At 42.7% G+C, this 19,284-nt stretch overlaps 1 protein-coding gene and 1 pseudogene across 6 annotated transcripts; both read right to left on the minus strand.

The window, feature by feature from the left end:
* Positions 1–847: 847 nt before the first annotated feature.
* Positions 848–6,956, minus strand: LOC149336834 (uncharacterized; annotated as a pseudogene).
* Positions 6,957–6,982: 26 nt separating this feature from the next.
* On the minus strand, positions 6,983–18,513 carry LOC149336835 (uncharacterized). Of its 6 annotated transcripts, none has more exons than XM_089553158.1 (4): positions 18,368–18,513; positions 14,069–14,253; positions 11,168–11,280; positions 6,983–8,430 (listed from the first exon to the last, which is right to left on the minus strand). In XM_089553158.1, the coding sequence occupies exons 3-4, from the start codon at positions 11,247–11,249 to the stop codon at positions 7,964–7,966; spliced, it is 549 nt and encodes a 182-aa protein (XP_089409284.1). In that variant the 5' UTR covers positions 11,250–11,280; positions 14,069–14,253; positions 18,368–18,513; the 3' UTR covers positions 6,983–7,963. The 6 variants fall into 6 exon arrangements, with proteins under 6 accessions (XP_089409284.1, XP_089409283.1, XP_089409281.1 ...); XM_089553157.1 differs by lacking the exon at positions 18,368–18,513 and adding an exon at positions 17,940–18,179; XM_089553155.1 differs by lacking the exon at positions 18,368–18,513 and adding an exon at positions 17,940–18,179 and having other exon boundaries at positions 14,069–15,352.
* Between the last annotated feature and the right edge of the window lie 771 nt (positions 18,514–19,284).

Consider the following 19,284-nt stretch of genomic DNA (forward strand, 5'->3'; position numbering starts at 1 on the left):
AGCTCTGCTACCATGACAACGCAGGGTTGTATCCTACTCATGGTGGGTGAACAGCGTAAAAAAGACACTGTTTATAAAAACAAGGTAAGGCGCGAAAGCATGCAAGCGTATTACATCCATAGTCTTGGAGAAAAATGCATCAGCAGTCGTTCCGTGACATTAAATGGCAAGGAAATTGTATATCGTGCCTCGCGCATGTCATAGGTCACCCAATGCACCCACAGACAAGGAAATTAAGTACCTAGGAAAGCATATTCCTCACCTTTATTCACAATTCTTGATGGAAGAAAATAAAAAATTGTAGCAATAGAGAAATAAAAGAAATGGTCCGTATTCATACTCCTCTGCTTAGCAATTGCAGTTGCCATATGTACTAAAGTTTTTGCGTCCCCTTATTTGTTGCTGTCTCAACATGACCTCAGCATTTTAATGTACAGTACATCTGAACATGTAACATAGTACACGGTGCTAAGCAATTTCATTGCACAACTACCTCATGAAAACCATCTTACAAAAACTGTTCGGCAAGTTGGTTTGACATTTTTTACAATACGAAAAGGGGCAAATAGTAAAGCAGACAGACGGCCATAAGACATAGGTTGCATAACATGTGCTGTTGGGTCAGTTGTACTTACATACTTTTATGAAAAGGCACACCAGGCAAAAAAGACGTGAGAGACACATTCCTGCATGCATTTCTCGTGTGGTCTGCTTTATTTTTACTTATGGTGCCTTTTCGTAAAAGCTCGCACAAATCAGTCATTTAAGGCAGGCAGTCGAGAGTAAGTGTTCACTGAGTGGCCTCTGCTTACCAACAAACTGATACTCTGGCAGATATCTTAGACGCATGACGATGACACTCATGCAGCAGATGAGGAAGCGAAAGTGGTTAGTGAGCATGGTCTCTGAAAAGACAACTCAGTCAGGGTGCCATGCCTTGCATATGTTTCTGTCGAGTTTTGCTGGGCAAGTATTGCAAAATATCAGTGCATTTGCCACACAGCCTGGCAGGAAGTATTTGGGCCTTTCTTTGGTCACTCCTGCCATTCACTGACCCAATGGCTTCTAGCTGGACGCAGTAGGAGTCGTCCATTGAATGAAAAGGCCACTTCTGCACTGTGCACGTTGAAGAGGCCAGCGTCCAACTTTAATAGACACACATTTTCAAGTCGTTGCTCCCAGCTGAGCAGTCATTGTCCCAGCTACATCCCTCCAGATCACTTCGGGTTGTTCTTCCACTGTGCAAGTCCCGTTCTTCTGCCTGTCCAATATCCACAACAGTGTACTCCACACGAGAAAGAAAGGTGACTGTGCTACAATGGGGATCCTGACTGTACTTCGTTTTTCCAAAATAAATTAACACCAATGTAACTTCAAACACTCTTGATGCTATGAAGTCTTTATGATTGCACGACATCACTGTGTGCATTGTGAGTAAAGCCAACAACCAAGAGAACATGTCATCGCTAAAACTGCGACTGCAAGATTTATTCTGAAATTTCTGCAAAAAATCTGCACAACCACTTAGGTGCTGTAAATGTAGGAATTTGCCTGAATAATACAAAATTGCCAATCAAACATCAGCGAAGGAAAAATACAAGGTGAAATGGCAGAGCAAAAAAGTCCTAAAAGAAGCAAACAAAAAATCTGTCAGCATATGCTGCAGTTTCATTTTCATTAAAAAAGTACAAGCAGCTGACGATAGGAAAGACTGAAGCATGCCCTCACTCCCGTGAGGGGCAATTAAAAAATGACAAGATAGTGACCAACATAAACTTCCACCAGGACGTCTACAAATAAACACAATGTATCATTTCAAAACAGAGATCATTTATCCAATTTATATAGCAGCAAAAAAAAAGTACCAGAGCCACATTTCCTGGAAAACTTGCGGGATCCAACAGAAAATAAATATGAACCTTTCTCCCGTCTTCTTTTAGAAAGGGAAGCATTTTGAACCAGGTAAGCATTCCAAAAACATACTGTCCACAGTCTGCCAAACTTCTCGGAAATAGTTTGTTAACTATTGTTTCTCCTACAAGCAAAAACGAGGCAAAAAGGATGCGGCTTCAGAAATTTGCAGTCTCATTTCAGGTCCAGAATAGCAGAATACTTTACAGCCAGTCACCTTAAAATTTTGCTACCGCTCATATTACAAATATTACAACTCGCATCAGATAGTGTCAACATGATTAATGTCAAAATATCCTTCTGGATAATTTCAATCAAGACATTGCAACGAGATTAACAGATTCTTACAATGCAATCACTGACAATAAATGGTCACAGAACACCCTGCGACATATTTCAATAGCAAATACCTTTAGATGCATAAACTGCGCACCAAGAGAACTTTAGACACAGCCTGTGCGAAAATCTAGTTGCGCAAAAAAAAAAAATCTACTACAGAGTTGCCTTCTTGTGAGATCGCAGATGGTAACGCTGGGCCGCCTTCTGCGTGAAGACCTCGGGACATAGATGGCATCGGAACGGCTTCTCGCCTGTATGGAGGTGGAGGTGTTCCCTCAGGTGTCCGCTCTGTGTGAAGTGCTTGCCACAGTGATCGCAGTGGTACGGCTTCTCACCTGTGTGGATGCGAACATGCTCTGTCAGGTTGCCCCTCCCTGAGAAGTGCTTGCCACAGTGATTACACTGGTATGGCTTCTCACCCATATGGATACGGATGTGCCGCAGAAGGTTGTCTGAGGTCGTGAACGCCTTGCTGGAATGGCTGCACTGGTAAGGACGCTCTCCAGTGTGGGTTCTCTGATGCCTCTTGAAGTGAGTGACATACACTGTAGCATAGCCACAATCAGGGCACAGAAAGCACGTTCCGCATCGTTCCGTATTTTGTTGTGGAGACGAGGTGCAGCTACTCTTAGCTGTGGCCAAACCTGCGCAAAGAAACAATGCATGAATCTCCTTAGATAGGAAGGGTATGCCTCAATGCATTGATTACAGCTGGCCTATGTCTCTAGGTTAGTTAATGAATGCAGAGGATGCTCAAACTCAAGCTGGTCACATTTTGTCATGATCAAAGAACCGAGCCTTGCGATGCAGACCTAAATTAAAAGCTATTCTCTTTTAAACTAGGCCCATATTTCATATCACAAGCACCTCAAATCATAGCACATGACTCGAAAAACACTGTTGCTTCTGTAGCTGAGCAGCGCAGGGCATAAATTACAAACATTACATGCCCTCGCAGGACTTAATCAGTGTAAAGCACGACTTGCTGCAAAAACAGGAGCATACATTTATTACTTTCTTGTTCACAGGCCCTGACTGACCCAGAGCACCAGGTTGTATCACAGGCACACAATTTTTTAGCACCATTTCCCCTTCCCTTTTTTAGCCCAACAAAGAAAAATCTGCAAAGCACAATTGAAATTTCAGCTGCTGCTGTCATTCATGCACTCTGTAACGCAGCTATTCCAGCCATGTCAACACCGTACATGAAAAACAACGAACAGAAAAGGTGTGAGGCATAAATTAAAGTGAGAACTATAACAAAGTAGAAATGCGAGACCTTGCAGATATGGAATAGTTTTAGCAGTCATAGCAATTCAATCCATACATCGATGCCAATCATGTCAGCGACAAGGGTATTTCTATATCATTATTGTTACTAAGGATTCATACACAAGAATATGGTATAACTGCAGGGGAAGCAAAAGTGGTTAGTGAGGATGGAGTCTGAAAAGTGACAACTCAGTCAGGAGTGCCGCGCCTTGAATATGCTTCCGTCGCGTTTTGCTAAGCAAGTTTTGTAAAATTTCAGTGCATTTGCCACAAAGCCTGGCAGGAAGTATTGGGGCCTTTGTGTGGTCACTCCTGCCATTCACTGACCCAATGGCTTCTAGTTGGACGCAGTAGGAGTCGTCGATTGAATGAAAAGGCCACTTCAGCACTGTGCGTGTGGGAGAGGTCAGCAGTCAACTTTAATAGATATATATTTGTAAGGCCTTGGTCCCAGATTAGCAGTCACCGTCCCAACTCTATTCTTCCAGATCATTTCGGGTTCTTCTTCCACTGTGCGAATCCTGTTTTTCAGCTCCGCAATCTCCACAGCAGTGTGCTCCACATCACAAAAAAAGTTGGCAGTGCTAAACTTAGGTTTCCAACCATACTTTATTTTTCCACAGTAAATTAACACAAACATTACTTCCAACACTCTTTATGGTATCTAATCTCTATGGTTGCACAATATTACTGCATGCAATGTAGAAAAGCCAACCAAGAGAACCCGCCATCACTAAAAGCTGCGACTCTAAGACTTATTCTGAAATTTCTGCCAAAAAAGCTGCACAACCACTCAGGTGCTGTAAATGTCGGATTTTGCATGAAACAAAGGCTGCAACGATGCAAACAACACAGAACTGCCCATCAATTATCATCAAGGAAGAAATAATATGTAAAATGGCAAAGCAAAAACTCTTCAAAGACGCATAAAGAAAAATCTGTCAGCAAGTGCTGCAGCTTCATTTTCACCAGCAAAGTACAAGCAGCAGATGATAGGAAGCATTGAAGCATTCCCTCATTCCATGAGATGCAATGTAGAGAGTGCAGTGTACAATTAATAATGACAAGGCAGCGACCATCATGAATTTCCACCAAAACACCTACATATAAATACAATGTGTCATTTCAAGAGAAGGATCACCTATCCAATTTATATAACAGCCAAAAGAAATGTGCCAGAGGCACATTTCCTGCAAAAATTGTTGTTATGCTACAGAAAACAAAGATAAACCTTTTTCCCATCTGATTTTAGGAAGGGAACCAGTTTGAACGAAGCAAGCATTCCAAGAACATACTGTGCACAGTCTGCCCAATTTTTCAGAAATGGTTTGTTAACTATTCTTTCTCTTACAAGCAAACAAGAGGCAAAAAAGCATGCTGCTTCAGAAATTTGAAACCAAAACAAAACATTAATATGCTGCAAACACATCTAATAGTGTTGTTCTCATTTCAGGTGCAGAATAGCAAATTACTTTGGAGTCAGTTACGTTAAGATTTTGTTACCGCTCATACTTGCCTAGAAATATTGCAACTCGTATCAGATAGTGTCAGCATGACTAATGACTATATATTCTTCTGGATCATTTCAATCAAAACATCAGGACAAAATTGGCAGACTCTTACATCGCACAATGGCTCACAATAACTTCTCCAATAAATGCTGGCAGAACACCCTGTAACATATTTTAATAGAAAATGCCTTGAGATACAGCCTCCACGAAAACTTACTTGCTAAAAAAAAAATGCTACACATTTGCCCTCTTGTGAGATCGCACATGGTGACGTAGGCTCCTTTTGCGCACAAAGACCTCTGGGCATAGATGGCATCAGAATGGCTTCTCGCCTGTGTGGACGCGGAGGTGTTCCCTCAGGAGTCCGCTCTGTGTGAAGCGCTTGCCACAGTGATCGCAGTGGTACGGCTTCTCGCCTGTGTGGATGCGAACATGCTCTGTCAGGTTGCTCTTGTCTGAGAAGCTCTAGCCACAGTGATTACACTGGTGTGGCTTCTCGCCCGTATGGATACGGATGTGCCTCACAAGGTGGTCTGAAGTAGTGAACGCCTTGCTGCAATGGCTGCACTGGTAAGGACGCTCTCCAGTGTGGGTTCTCCGGTGTCTCTTGAAAGCATGCTTATGCACTGTAGCATAGCCACACTCGGGGCACGAAAAGCGCTTTTCGCATCCTTGCGAATTTTGTTGTGGAGACGAGGTGCAGCTACTCTTAGCTGTGGCCAAGCCTGCGCAAAGAAACAATGCATGGATCTCCTTAGATATGAAGGGTATGCCTCAGTGCATTGATTACAGCTGGCCTATGTCTGTAGGTTAGTTAACAAATGGTGAGGATGCTCAAACTCAAGCTGATCAGATCTTGTCATGATCGAAGAAACCAAGCCTTCATTAAGACCATGCAGGCCTAAAATAAAAGCTGTTCTCTTTTAGACTAGGCACATATTTCATATCACGAGGGCAGCCGATCACAATTACATAACTCAAAAAACACTGTTGCTTTTGCAGCTGAGCTGAGCAGAGCAGAAACGACAAACATTACATGCCCTCGCAGGACTTTCACAGTGTAAAGCTCGACTTGCTGCAAAAAGAGAAGCATACATTCAGTACTTCCTTGTTCAGAGGCACTGACTGATACATAGCACCAGGTTGCATCACAGGCACACAATTTTTTAGCACCATTTGCCCTTCCCTTTTATAGCACAACAAAGAAATTGCAAACCACAACTGAAATTTCAGCTGCTCCTGTCATTCATGCACTCTGTAACGCAGCTATTCGAGCCATGTCAACACTGTACATGAAAAACAATGAACAGAAAAGGTGTCAGGCATAAATTAAAGTGAGAACTATAACAAACTAGAAATGTGAGACCTTGCAGATATGGAATAATTTTAGCAGTCATAGCAACTGAAAACGCATCGATGCCAACCATGTCAGCGACAAGGGTATTTCTATATCGTTACTCTTACATAAGGTTTCATACACAATAATAAGGTATAACTGCAGGCGAAGCGAAAGCAGTTAGTGAGGATGGAGTCTGAAAAGTGACAACTCAGTCAGGAGTGCTGCACCTTGAATATGCTTCCGTCGCGTTTTGCTAAGCAAGTTTTGTAAAATTTCAGTGCATTTGCCACAAAGCCTGGCAGGAAGTATTGGGGCCTTTGTGTGGTCACTCCGGCCATTCGCTGACCGAATGGCTTCTAGTTGGACGCAGTAGGAGTCGTCGACTGAATGAAAAGGCCACTTCAGCACTGTGCATGTTGGAGAGGTCAGCAGCCAACTTTAGTAGATACATATTTTTAAGGCGTTGGTCCCAGATGAGCAGTCACCGTCCCAACTCTATTCTTCCAGATCACTTCTGGTTCTTCTTCCACTGTGCGAATCCTGTTTTTCAGCCTCCGCAATATCCACAGCAGTGTGCTCCACATCACAAAGAAAGGTGGCAGTGCTAAACTTAGGTTTCTGACCATACTTTATTTTTCCACAGTAAATTAACACAAACATTACTTCCAACACTCTTTATGGTATCTAATCTCTATGGTTGCACAATATTACTGCGTGCAATGTAGGAAAGCCAACAACCAAGAGAACACGCCATCACTACAAGCTGCGACTGTAAGACTTATTCTGAAATTTCCGCAAAAAAGCAGCACAACCACTCAGGTGCTGTAAATGTGGGATTTTCTATGAAGCAAAGGCTGCAAAGATGCAAACAACACAAAACTGCTCTTCAATTATCACCAAGGGAGAAATAAAATGCAAAATGGTGAAGCAAAAACTCTTCAAAGACGCATAAAGAAAAATCTGTCAGCAAGTGCTGCAGCTTCATTTTCACCAGCAAAGTACAAGCAGCAGATGATAGGAAGCATTGAAGCATTCCCTCATTCCCATGAGATGCAATGTATAGAGTGCAGTGTACAATTAATAATGACAAGGCAGCGACCATCATGAATTTCCACCAACACACCTACATATCAATACAATATGTCATTTCAAGAAAAGGATCACCTATCCAATTTATATAACAGCCAAAAGAAATGTGCCAGAGCCACATTTTCTGCAAAAATTGTTGTATGCTACAGAAAACAAAGATGAATCTTTCTCCCATCTGATTTTAGTTACGTTAAGATTTTGTTACCGCTCATACTTTCATACAAATATTGCAACTCGTATCAGATAGCGTCAACATGAATAATGTCAAAATATCCTTCAGGATCATTGCAATCAAGACAACAGGACGAAATTGACAGGCTCTTACAACGCACAATGGCTCACAAGAACTTCTCCAATAAATTCTCGCACAACACGCTGTAACATATTTCAATAGCAGATGCCTTTAGATCAATAAACTGCGCACCAAGAGAAGTTCCGACACAGCCTCCGCGAAAACTTACTTGCTAAAAAAAAAATACTACACATTTGCCCTCTTGTGAGATTACACATGGTGACGTAGGCTCGCTTTGCGCGCAAAGACCTCGGGGCATAGATGGCATCGGAACGGCTTCTCGCCTGTGTGGATGCGGAGGTGTTTTTTCATGGCGCCCCTCTGTGTGAAGCACTTGCCACAGTGATGGCAGTGGTACGGCTTCTCGCCTGTGTGGACGCGAACATGCTGTGTCAGGTTGCCCCTCTCTGTGAAGCTCTTGCCACAGTGATTACACTGGTGTGGCTTCTCGCCCGTATGGATACGGATGTGCTGCAGAAGGTGGTCTGAAGTAGTGAACGCCTTGCTGCAATGGCTGCACTGGTAAGGACGCTCTCCAGTGTGGATTCTCTGATGCCTCTTGAAGTTAGTGACATACGCTGTAGCATAGCCGCACTCAGGGCACAGAAAGCACGTTCCGCATCGTTCCGTATTTTGTTGTGGAGACGAGGTGCAGCTACTCTTAGCTGTGGCCAAACCTGCGCAAAGAAACAATGCATGGATCTCCTTAGATATGAGGGGTATGCCTCAATGCATTGATTACAGCTGGCCTACGTCTCTAGGTTAGTTGACAAATGATGAGGTTGCTCAAACTCAGGCTGATCAGAGCTTGTCATGACCTAAGAACCGAGCCTTGCTTCGACCATGCCGATCTAAAATAAAAGCTGTTCTCTTTTAGACTAGGCACATATTTCATATCACGAGGACAGCCAATCACAAGTACATGACTCCAAAAACACTGTTGCTTTTGCAGCTGAGCTGCGCAGAGCAGAAACGACAAACATTACAGCCCATTGAATGACTTTATCTGTGTATGTCACGACTTGTTACAAAGAGAAAAGAACACATTTATTACTTGCTAGCTCACAGGCATAAACCTGCTCACAGTGCAAGATTGCAGGGGAACACTTCCCCTGAATCACACCACAACAAAGAAGAATCCGCAGAAAACAATCGAATTCTCAGCTGCTGCTGTCATTCATGCACTCTGTGACGCAGCTATTCGAGCCATGTCAACACCGTACATGAAAAAAAAATAAAGGTGGGAGGCATAAATTAAATGAAAATTCCTTCAAGTAAAGTGAAAACTATAACAAAGCAGAAATGTGAGACCTTGCAGATATGGAATAGTTTTAACGGTCATAGCAACTGAATACATGCATAGATGCCAACCACGTCAGTAACAAGGGTATTACTATATTATTATAGTTACATGAGGTTTCATACACAATAATACATAACAGCAGGAGTTTCAGTGGCAGAGTTTCATGTTCCGAATGAATACCTAAAATAACGCAAAGTCATGGCATACACGAAGATACTAAACAGTGCGATTGACAAGGGCGTTTAGAGAGATCTAGTTTAGTTTAGTTTAGTTTATTGGGGTTTAACGTCCCAAAGCAACTCAGGCTATGAGAGACGCCGTAGTGAAGGGCTCCAGAAATTTCGACCACCTGGGGTTCTTTAACGTGCACTGACGTCGCACAGTACACGGGCCTCAAGAATTTCGCCTCCATCGAAATTCGGCCGCCGCGGCCGGGATCGAACCCGCGTCTTTCGGGTCAGCAGCCGAGTGCCGTAACCACTGAGCCACCGCGGCGGGTTTAGAGAGATCAGACACAATGATAACAACTATTATCTACAGTATAAGACGCCAAGCACAGCAAATAAAAAAAACACACATGAGAAGAGCAGGAACTGAACATCACTCTTTCACTGTCAGCAATCTAAAACCAATGCAATACTCATTAAAATAAAAACACCTTCTCCTGCCTTTTGCAACAGATTTAAAACCCAGAAACCTGGTTATTTAGGCACCTGCGACGAATATGTGAGCATCCATGTTGTGCGCACTTGATAAGCGCTTGGGAGGCACCAAGCGCATTGATGTGTATGCTGCATAAACTCCATCAGGTGCCAAACCATCTGCTGCCAGCATCATTTCTACAAAACATCATGTCAAGTATGCTACCCTTGTGAGTAGATTTACACCTAAGAGGGCATACTTCCTGGCTGGGAAAAGTAGATCTTTGATGAGACCAGCTAAGTCGTCATAAAATTATCATCAAAATAAATGACATTGTAATCTGGCATCGGCATTTCAAAAACAAGAAGTGGTGCTTATCATGGTTCTAAATACAATTGTCAATAATCATTGTTTCCTACTATAACAAAAAGTGCTTGGGACTTTTTCCTTTGAGCATTCCCTACATTACGAAAAACAGCAAGCACAAGTAAAAACATCATACAATGACAACTGCAAACAGGGTCATGCATAACACAAGCCTGTAGATGCATTTATAGAATCTTTGTTGTGGCTTCCAATCAGTGTCAGAATCATGAAGTAATGAATGCTGTTGCTGTTTAAAACAATGCTATTTATTATAACACCACAGTCACAAATTCCAGGGCCATGACTACCAGGTGTTACCTAACCTAGTCTGCACTTAAGCCAAAAATGCAGTGCCCCCGCCAGGCCAACCATGTCTCGCCTGAGCATCAAAAATTCATCTCGTGCATTCAAATAAATACAGCACTCGAAACCAGCTCAGTGAAACTAGGTTCAGAGCACTCAAGAAACAGCTGCTTAAACAACATTTTCAGGTATTGAATAATAAAAGTACAAACCATCATTAACAAAATTAATCTCTTGTACAGGCACTATGGAGGATAAAAAAAAGCGAAACTACACTGGTGCTTTCCCCAAAGCTTGGCACACAGCCACACAGTCTTGGCTCAATCATGAGCACCACAACTCACATCATATAAATAAAATCCAGAGCGATTATGACACTGCAGGACTAGTGCCCTGACAAGGATGAAACGGGTACACCAACAGCAATGTATCAATGGTGGAGTGCTGGGCCATGAGACGACGCAATGACGCAGTCAAACTTGCTCTAAATGCATTCCACAATGCTTATTTGCCTTATATTACCTGTTAACCTGACCTCACTGGTCATCTCGTTACACAATCTGTCTTTGGCATATACAAACACCTCCATGACAATGTGTGAAGTTGCATTTCAGCGAAGCTCAGGAATACTTTAAGGTGCAGTTCGAATGTTGCAAGGACACTAGAACCAAGATATGCCTGCAGAGGGACCTCTGTGAACAAGAAAGTAAAAGTATGTATGCGCTTGTTCAAGAGAAAACAAGCACAATTTTGTGGCAACTGCCTGCAAACATGCAGGGTATGTTACAGTGAATGCTCACACAGCCTTTGATACAATATGTTGCAGCATGGCCAGAAGGCAGGCAACAATGTCTTGGTAACTGCTGCACAACTGACTTGCATGTAATCACAGATGTCAGAAGGGGCTTTTCACCTGAAAAACAAACAGAATGAAAAGAAAAAGTGCATCAACTCTAAGCAGAGCTCCCCAACATCTTTTTTCGAAATGGTGTTTGTTTAGGCTTTTGCAACACACACACAAGAGTGTGTGAGAAGCCTAGGCTGCTTGGTACAATTAGAGAATACAGATGCAAAAAAAAAGGAAGGGACATCTAGAGTGTTCGCTGAAGAATTTAGATTCGTTTTGATTCAGGAAAGGCACTCGAAACACAGGCAAGAATAACAAATGTTATGCATGGCTCAAGAGAGCCAGGAAACCACTGAAAAAGAATGCATATCAACCACCTTCCCATTGCAAATTAATATAAATATATGTATCACAAAGAGGCAGCTTTCATAGTGCCACTCTTTATGCATGATTAAGACTGCGCACTGCTCGCATATGGAAAATAGTTTCATTTTACTCTGCTCTGTATACTATGAAGAGTTACAAAAGTATTGAAGAACGAGAAGTCACTGGATTCCCAAATTCAACGTAATCTTTGATGCAGGTAATCATACATGGTTACGTCATCTTGCTGCTGTTATCACCCAGGTGTAATAACAAGTCTTAACTCCTGCTCTGATTGCTTTGAGCACAAATCAGTGGTTCCATCAAAAGGAACTGTCTTCATGTTCAAATATTAACGTAAGTGAGTTCTGAAAACAATGACATTTACAGCAGAAGTGCTACCTGGAAAGTGTCCCAGCAGTTTCCAAACAGCTTTGTTTCAGGCTGGCTCAAAAAAGTTGGAATTTGAGGTAAGTCGCAGTACGAGTACACTGAGTGGCTTCTGCCCAGCAAAGCAATACACAGCACTTGAGTAAGTGTGAGAATTGTGCTCTGAAGAGCTGACTGCAACCTCATCTATAAACACAGCAATGAAACAGCTACTCCAAACTGTCTTTTAAATTGCAAATAATTGTGGATGCACAAAATTACAGCATGCAAGTGAGACAGCACAGAACCAAATGAGCTGGTCACCACAAAGTGCTGAGGCTGCAAGTATTTGGTGGAAGCTTGCGCATTAAAGCTCCAGACTCAATGTCACTAAGAAACTAGACGTAGAACGAATTGTGCGATGTTATGGAAATAACACCCATTATGGACATTAAGAGAGTTTCAGTAAAACTACAGCTTCATTGTAATTAGTGAGAGAAGCGAACACAATAACAGACATTGAAGTAATTGTTCGCTGTGCTGCAAGGCATCAAGAAAAGAAAGGCAGTCAGGATGGACACAGCAAAGATAAACAGAGCATTTCGTTAAACTATTCAACAAATACGATATAGGTGATTAACAATGGCTTGGCTGGAAATTATTCAAAAACTGCCGGAGAGGAGACCTGAATTCTGTTGGAAATATGAATGAGGTCTGCTTTCAACCTGAAAAACAAAGAGAAAATAAATCACCTCTTCCCATGACTTGATTGCATGCCTTCTTGTGACGTTAAACCCCATAAACCAAACCAAACCATTTTTTTTTTCACACTTCATCGCACAGATAGAGAAGAGAAAGACACTTTATTTCCTTTTTTTTTATCTAGTTATGCAGCTCATTGTAAATCTGAGGAGTTACCAAAGTCTGCCATTTCTTCTATGCTCCTTGTGTTTGGATGTGCAATACTTGGTTTGCAAATTTAGGCAATTTTCAAGTGAATGTAGTCTTTGCAGAGAGCATAGATTTGTGAGGCTTTCATCAAGTGCTGGATTGATCCTCTATTTTCGTAAGTTTCGACTGGTGTCAGCACACTTTATAAATCTACGGGGTTATCTCCTCACTTTTTTGCTGTAGCAATATGCATTTGTACTGAGCAATCTCATCTTACTGGTAAATTGGTCAATTGGTTTTTGAGGGAAGGAAATGGCACAGTATTTGTCTCACATATCTCGGCGGACACCTGAACCGCGCCGTAAGGAAAGGGAGGAAGGTGGGAGTGAAAGAAGAAATAGAGAAAGAGGTGCCGGAATTACACAGCACATGGGTGCCTTTAGCATTTTGCCTTCATCGAAACGCAATAAAGTGTTCTTTATAAACTTATAAGGTGTTCCGACACTAGTTCAAACATACGAAAATAAAGGATCAATCTAGCACTTGTTGAAAGTCTTAGAAACCTGTGCTCTCAGCAAAGACTGAATTCACTTGAAAATTCCCTAAATTTGCAAAGAAATTTCATAAGCAAACACAAGGAGCACAGAAGAGCTTCGAAATCTTGGTAACATTTCAGATTTACAAAGAGCTGCATAATTAGAAAAAGAAAAGAAAATAAATTGTCTCCTCCCACTCGCAAATGCAGTGGACAAGCTACTGCAAACCACTTGCTCTCATTAGTCGCGCTTATGAATGCTACACGAGATGAGTAACAAACAGAAGCATGACACATGAAGAGATTAAACGTGTCAGAAAATACCAAGAAAGTTCTAAGAGGAAATATATAGTTGCAGAGTGCAAAAATCATGATGAAAATTACAATGAACCACCAAGGCAGCCATTTATGATAATGAGCCTTAGATGCTTATGCGCCACTAAACCAACATGACACAACACATTTATTGAAATGGACATGGCTACAAATCAAACAAGATAAAAAGGACAACAAATGCGGGCCCGTTCCAAGGAATCTCCTGCATTGTAAAGTTTCAAGAAGACAAATCTCCATCATGTATTCTACGCCTGGAAAGGCAACCTACTGTTCTAAGCGTGCTCGTACATATGGCCCAACAGAGATACGAGTCCTGAGCCTGGCTACCTGTCGCAGTTCAATGCATAGCTGTGTTATTACCCTTGGCATAAAAGGATGACAGCTGAACTGCGGTACTCTGACCACACACCGGATGCTAAGATCACCAGACACACTGCTTTATTCACTCTGGCTTCCAACCTATAACTGGCTGGTGAAGATGTATCTGAGTTGTTCTAAAGCACTGCAACTTTTTGTCCTTGGCATCTTCGTGTGAGCTCCAATGCCTGAAAAAGAAAAAAAATGAGCGCAATGACAGGAGCAGCTGACCGTAATCGTTCCAAGGGTTTCACATGGACGTGATGTAGGTTTGTTAAACTGAACGAAGGAGATTCTAGCTTGGTTAATGTCTAGCACAGCTGTACAAAACCTCTTTTAGATGCACGTTTTGACAGGGATGCTTTTTGCACAATAGCAAACATCAAGACCCTTTTTGAACTGAGTCAGCATTAAGGTGTAGCCCATGCTTAGTGCCATGAAGTGTCATCAACACTGTCCTTTCTACCACCTCCCTCAAAGGGGCATTGTGAACAAATTAAAGTTAGCCTCCATCAACAAATAACCGCACTGTAATGAGGAAAGCACTACTTTCACAGGAAATTAAGCTTTCATAAGCAAGAAAAGGAGATGTCAGCATCACTGGCTCATTTCGGAAGTAAACTATGATGCACCGCCAGAAATTTTTGGGCGCTGATTTGAAACCCTAAGCTACACTGCCATGTACCTTTTTCGAGCAATCAATGCATCTTTAGGTGCCAGAAAAACATCAGCACCGGCAGAAGAATCCATAGAATCAAGTTTCACAAGGAACAAAAACGAAATGGAGTCGCCCTCCCTCCTAATTGACAGGTCATGCTCTGCCAGAGCAAAGTTTGAATGCGCAAAGAAGCTGCTGACCACACTAACGACCACTTGGCTATTTTTCAAACCACTGAAAGCACCTTTTACTGGCCATTGCAAAAACCTTAGTTTATTTTCTATTTTTAAAAAAAATTTTCTTTTATTTTGCCTGGTTCATGTTTGGCGTGAGGCCGATGTGAGCTGGCGAAACCCAGAGGTTGTTTTAGGCGAGCGCATGGTAGCTTTCCATGGCGTCAATGACGGCACAGTTTGTGTACGTCATCCACCTTTTCTTCGTTCATGCCACCTAGGATGATGTAATGGAAAATTTCATCGCCACTGCTGCTCCGTGCCACACACACGATGTTCACCTCTATCCACCAGGTAACACGACACTTGTCATGGCTGTGAGGTTTCACACTCGCTTCTCACGAAAAATTCCTGGGTTCGAATCCAACTCGTCCATCCTTTTTTCTGTGATTTTTTCTGTTTATGCGATGCAAAAGAGCCACACACACATTGCCGAAATCGTTCACCACGGCCAGTAATGCTAGCATATTAATTGAAACACATCATTAAAGGCATGACACATGAGCTCGTGCTGATCAAAGCCACAACTGCCTGCCCTGGCAGCATCAAGCATGTATGATGCACACATGGCTTCTGAGATGACCTCACAGCCCACGAAATTTCTGAACACGAAGCATACACTCAATCCATAGTAATGCAGTGGTGATGTGTACAAGTAGACAAAAAAAACTGGAAGGGACACTTGAGCTCTGCCTTAAGGGTATGACGTCATAGCGTCAGTGGGTTCATATCCAGATATGTGGTCATCTTCTTTCAAGTCACAGATCGCCGGGAGTCCTCAGAGCACCTCTGACGCAGTGGTGGAGGTTGCGTATCCCGAGCAACCTCTTGCAGCTAATTGTTAATTTAACTGCCACCTGTCGCAGTGGGCAGTTTGCAAACAATCCAGTAGGCAGGTTGTGATGATGTCACAAGGTCATGTGACCGAGGTGGCAAACCTGCAACCTAGGCTGCTTCTCTGGGGATTTTTTCACGGATTTTCCCATCGCAGCCAACAAAGCTGACTCCAGATTTTCTGCAACAAAGGGACCCTGCATCTATTGTGTTAATACTGCTCCTCAACCCCATGGTGTTAAGGGGGCAGTAGTTGCCAAGTCATATGAATGCAGTGCAGAAAAAAGAAATGCCAAAATGGCACTGCCAACTGCTGTGTACCTTTGTTAGAATGCACACGGAGTGCACTCCACTCATTCACTGCTTTCTCGAGAGTCATAGAAGGCACCCAATCTTCACTGTTCACCAGATGCAATTCGATATTCGTTAGGCCCCTACGAAAGTGCATGTAAAGAAAACTGTGGGAAAACTGAAGATAGCCTATACAGCAGATTATTTCAGTATAATGACCAAGAGTCTACTTTCACTGAAAACGCACCCTTCATGGGATATTGCCAGCCCTGGCTATTCTCACGAGAAAACTGCGATAAGATTAATTATTTTTCATCCTGAATTTCTCAGGCTAGTCTACAATGCAGCTTACTTCGAGAAAGCGATCTTGGTGTCCTTTTCAGTCTTGATACCACGAGCCAGAATTGAGCAACAGACAAAAATATGCCTCATATCTTGATTATTCAATAAATGCATCTTTGGTAGTCAAACAAGCATCAGCATATATCCACAAAGAGCCAGGCAACCGCTTTCTACTCAGAAAAGAAAAAAAAAACTTATCTGAGTACCCCTTAAAACTCCACACAAAGCTCTGATTATGTTTGTATCATGGCATGGTACATAAGATTTAACGTTTCGGGGCGGCACGTGGGCTATAAAAAACGCAGCAGTGGAGGTCCCCGGATTGGGCTCTTCATGTCCATTTCCAATACACACGACATGAATGTCTTTGCATTTCAACCACAACACAATGCCGTTGCCATAGTCCGCATTTAAACCTTAAATCCACACCTCAGCAATCGACATCATTGCCAATGCGCCACACTGTTCAGTTGCACTTGTGTAAGGAATTTTACAATGAGCTAAATTCCTCGAGCCACATACCTCTCAAAATAGCCTCTAAACTGGCAGCCTAAACAGCACTGAACCTAACTTTCTTTGTATGACCCACCACCAGGACAGCCTTCAACTTTAGCTTTAGGTGGGAGAGTTTAAAAGACTGAAGATCTGTCAATGAGCACTGATGCTGTTATTGGGAAGCGAACATAGTATCTGGAAGCTTTGCATCCATTAGGGTGCTAGATTAGCTAAAATGTTCTTCTGAATGACAACTGGCTTGAGCGAAACATTTAAACAAGTATGCTTTTCTTAAAATATACACAAAAGAAAAAAAAACTATATATATATATTTTTTTTATGGGTGAAACCAGTGAAAATGGACATAACACAGAAGAAAGTGTAGATGGGAGGGTGTTGAGCGTACAACTCGTGCACTTGTTGCAAAACCAGGTCCATCGTGCCTGCATTCCTCTTTTCTCTCTGTTTTCACTAGTTCCATTCGTTAAACGAAATTTACCAGCTCACCCAGGAAGCCACGCTTCTAAGAGTTCTGTTGCTTTTATCAGCTGACAAGAACCTCCGCAGATATAAATTATTTAATATAAAAAATTAGCGAACTGAAAAAAAATTTTAACATCTAGAGAAAAAATGTGAACAGAGCAGAATACAGGTAATGAGAGGCTCATAAGGATATATATGAATGAACTCCTCAATGTGATGTGTCACACTCTAGAAACTAAGCAAAGAAAACAGTAGGCGTCTCTTCTATTTTTATACATACCGATTCTGTCAAGTGTAGCCAAACGTTCAAGACATGGGTTCGGCTTTCAAGGGAGGCATATATAGTATTTTTTTTTTCTACGGTGTTGTGTTCCCTCCTAGCTAACAACATTCTAAATTTATTTTGCTCTGACTCTAACCATTGCAACAACCAAATCAATGAAAGCAACATTGTTGAGTTCTATGAAGTACACATACAGTACATATAAAGCTTTCTGACTTCCTGCACAAGAGCAACACAAACAGCATTTTGATTTACCGGCAACTCTTGAAGTTGACCGCAGTACCACTCCTGGCACAGTGGTGCAACGGTGCGCCACTGCCGTGCGATGGCAGAATCACACACAGAAGAAAACGTACCGTAAGTTGCACAGTCCGTCGCGTACACGTGCTTCGAAGTTCTTGCGCGTTTTTCTCCTTTATGGGGATTGGTCAAACTTCTGGCGCGCTCGTGACGTTGAATGTCCAAGCTTCGCAAAGCGCTACCAACAGCGGTACCGCCGACAGCCGACGAGAAAGAGCGGCACCATGGGTGTGAGCGGAAAGAGCAGCTGACCATGCTTACTGGACATGCACCTTTGCCGCCGATCTCACCGCATATCGGCGACAGCAGTCAGCGCAGTGCGGCGGCCACGCGCTGCTGTTGTTTACATTGCGTGCCTGACATGTTATTTTTTAAAGGCATACCTGCCGGCTCTTCGCTGCCTCGCTCTTCATCGTGGTGTCAGCGCGTTCCTGAATCACAGAGCTGTTCGGCGGCAGCTGCGATTGACCGAACACCAAGAGTATATTCTAGTTCACTATAACCAAGAGGTAGCGTTCAAATGAGGAAAGGAAATGACGCATATCTCGGTGGACACCCGAGCTACACTGCGCCAGTTGGTTTCCCTCTCTTGATCTCGTAGAGGGAAATTGGGTTAAAGATGATTGTTGTAGGATTCTTGACGTCTTGAAGATTCGTTTTGCTCAATCACATTGCAAGAGGACACTTCTGGAGAGGTTAAACTTTTATAACAATTAAAAGCACAAAGGAAGATACAAGCAAGGAGAGAACATATTTATACTTGACTGGCTCGCAGTTCTAGAGCACTGTACTTGCAAGTGCCACCACCCCATTTCAAAGGATATGCTCCTATCTTCCATCCATTTGTTCATATTAGGAGAGAAAGGAGGAAAATTTCACTCGTAAAGAAAATTTCAGGCAAGTGCACAGCGAACGTCACGAGCGGCGCAAACTTCAAAGCGCGTACGCGGCGGACTCCGCAGCCTAAGGTGCGTTTTCGTGACATCCGACTAGGCGTGCAACTGTTCTCGTTTCCCCTGGGTGTTTGTTCGAATGAATCTGTCTCTCCAAAATGTTGCAGAGTGGCAGAGTAGCTGGCCACATATCACTCTTTCTGGCTGACCTTTTTGCCTTCGTTTCATTAAATTTATCACCAGTCTATCTTGTCCCTGAAATGTTTGACGGTGTCACGCTTCAAAACGAGTCAGGTAGGCCGCTACCAATTGCTCCACTGGCATTACGAGAGGCCACTTGTCCCTGTTTCACCTCATTGTGCATTAAATCGGCGTTCAAACCAAGAGCAAGTGCTGCATGCTCGCAG

This window comes from Amblyomma mixtum, chromosome 7 (assembly GCF_055824585.1).
Source record: "Amblyomma mixtum isolate Tamu chromosome 7, ASM5582458v1, whole genome shotgun sequence".
NCBI classification, from domain to species: domain Eukaryota; kingdom Metazoa; phylum Arthropoda; class Arachnida; order Ixodida; family Ixodidae; genus Amblyomma; species Amblyomma mixtum.

Excerpts from the sequence above, each read along its gene's own strand:
- LOC149336835 (XM_089553154.1), bottom strand. The coding sequence starts at position 18,239 with ATGGTCAGCTGCTCTTTCCGCTCACACCCATGGTGCCGCTCTTTCTCG. Across the intron at positions 8,431-18,040 it reads GACGGACTGTGCAACTTACG|GTTTGGCCACAGCTAAGAGT; the intron begins GTACGTTTTCTT and ends TTCTTTGCGCAG.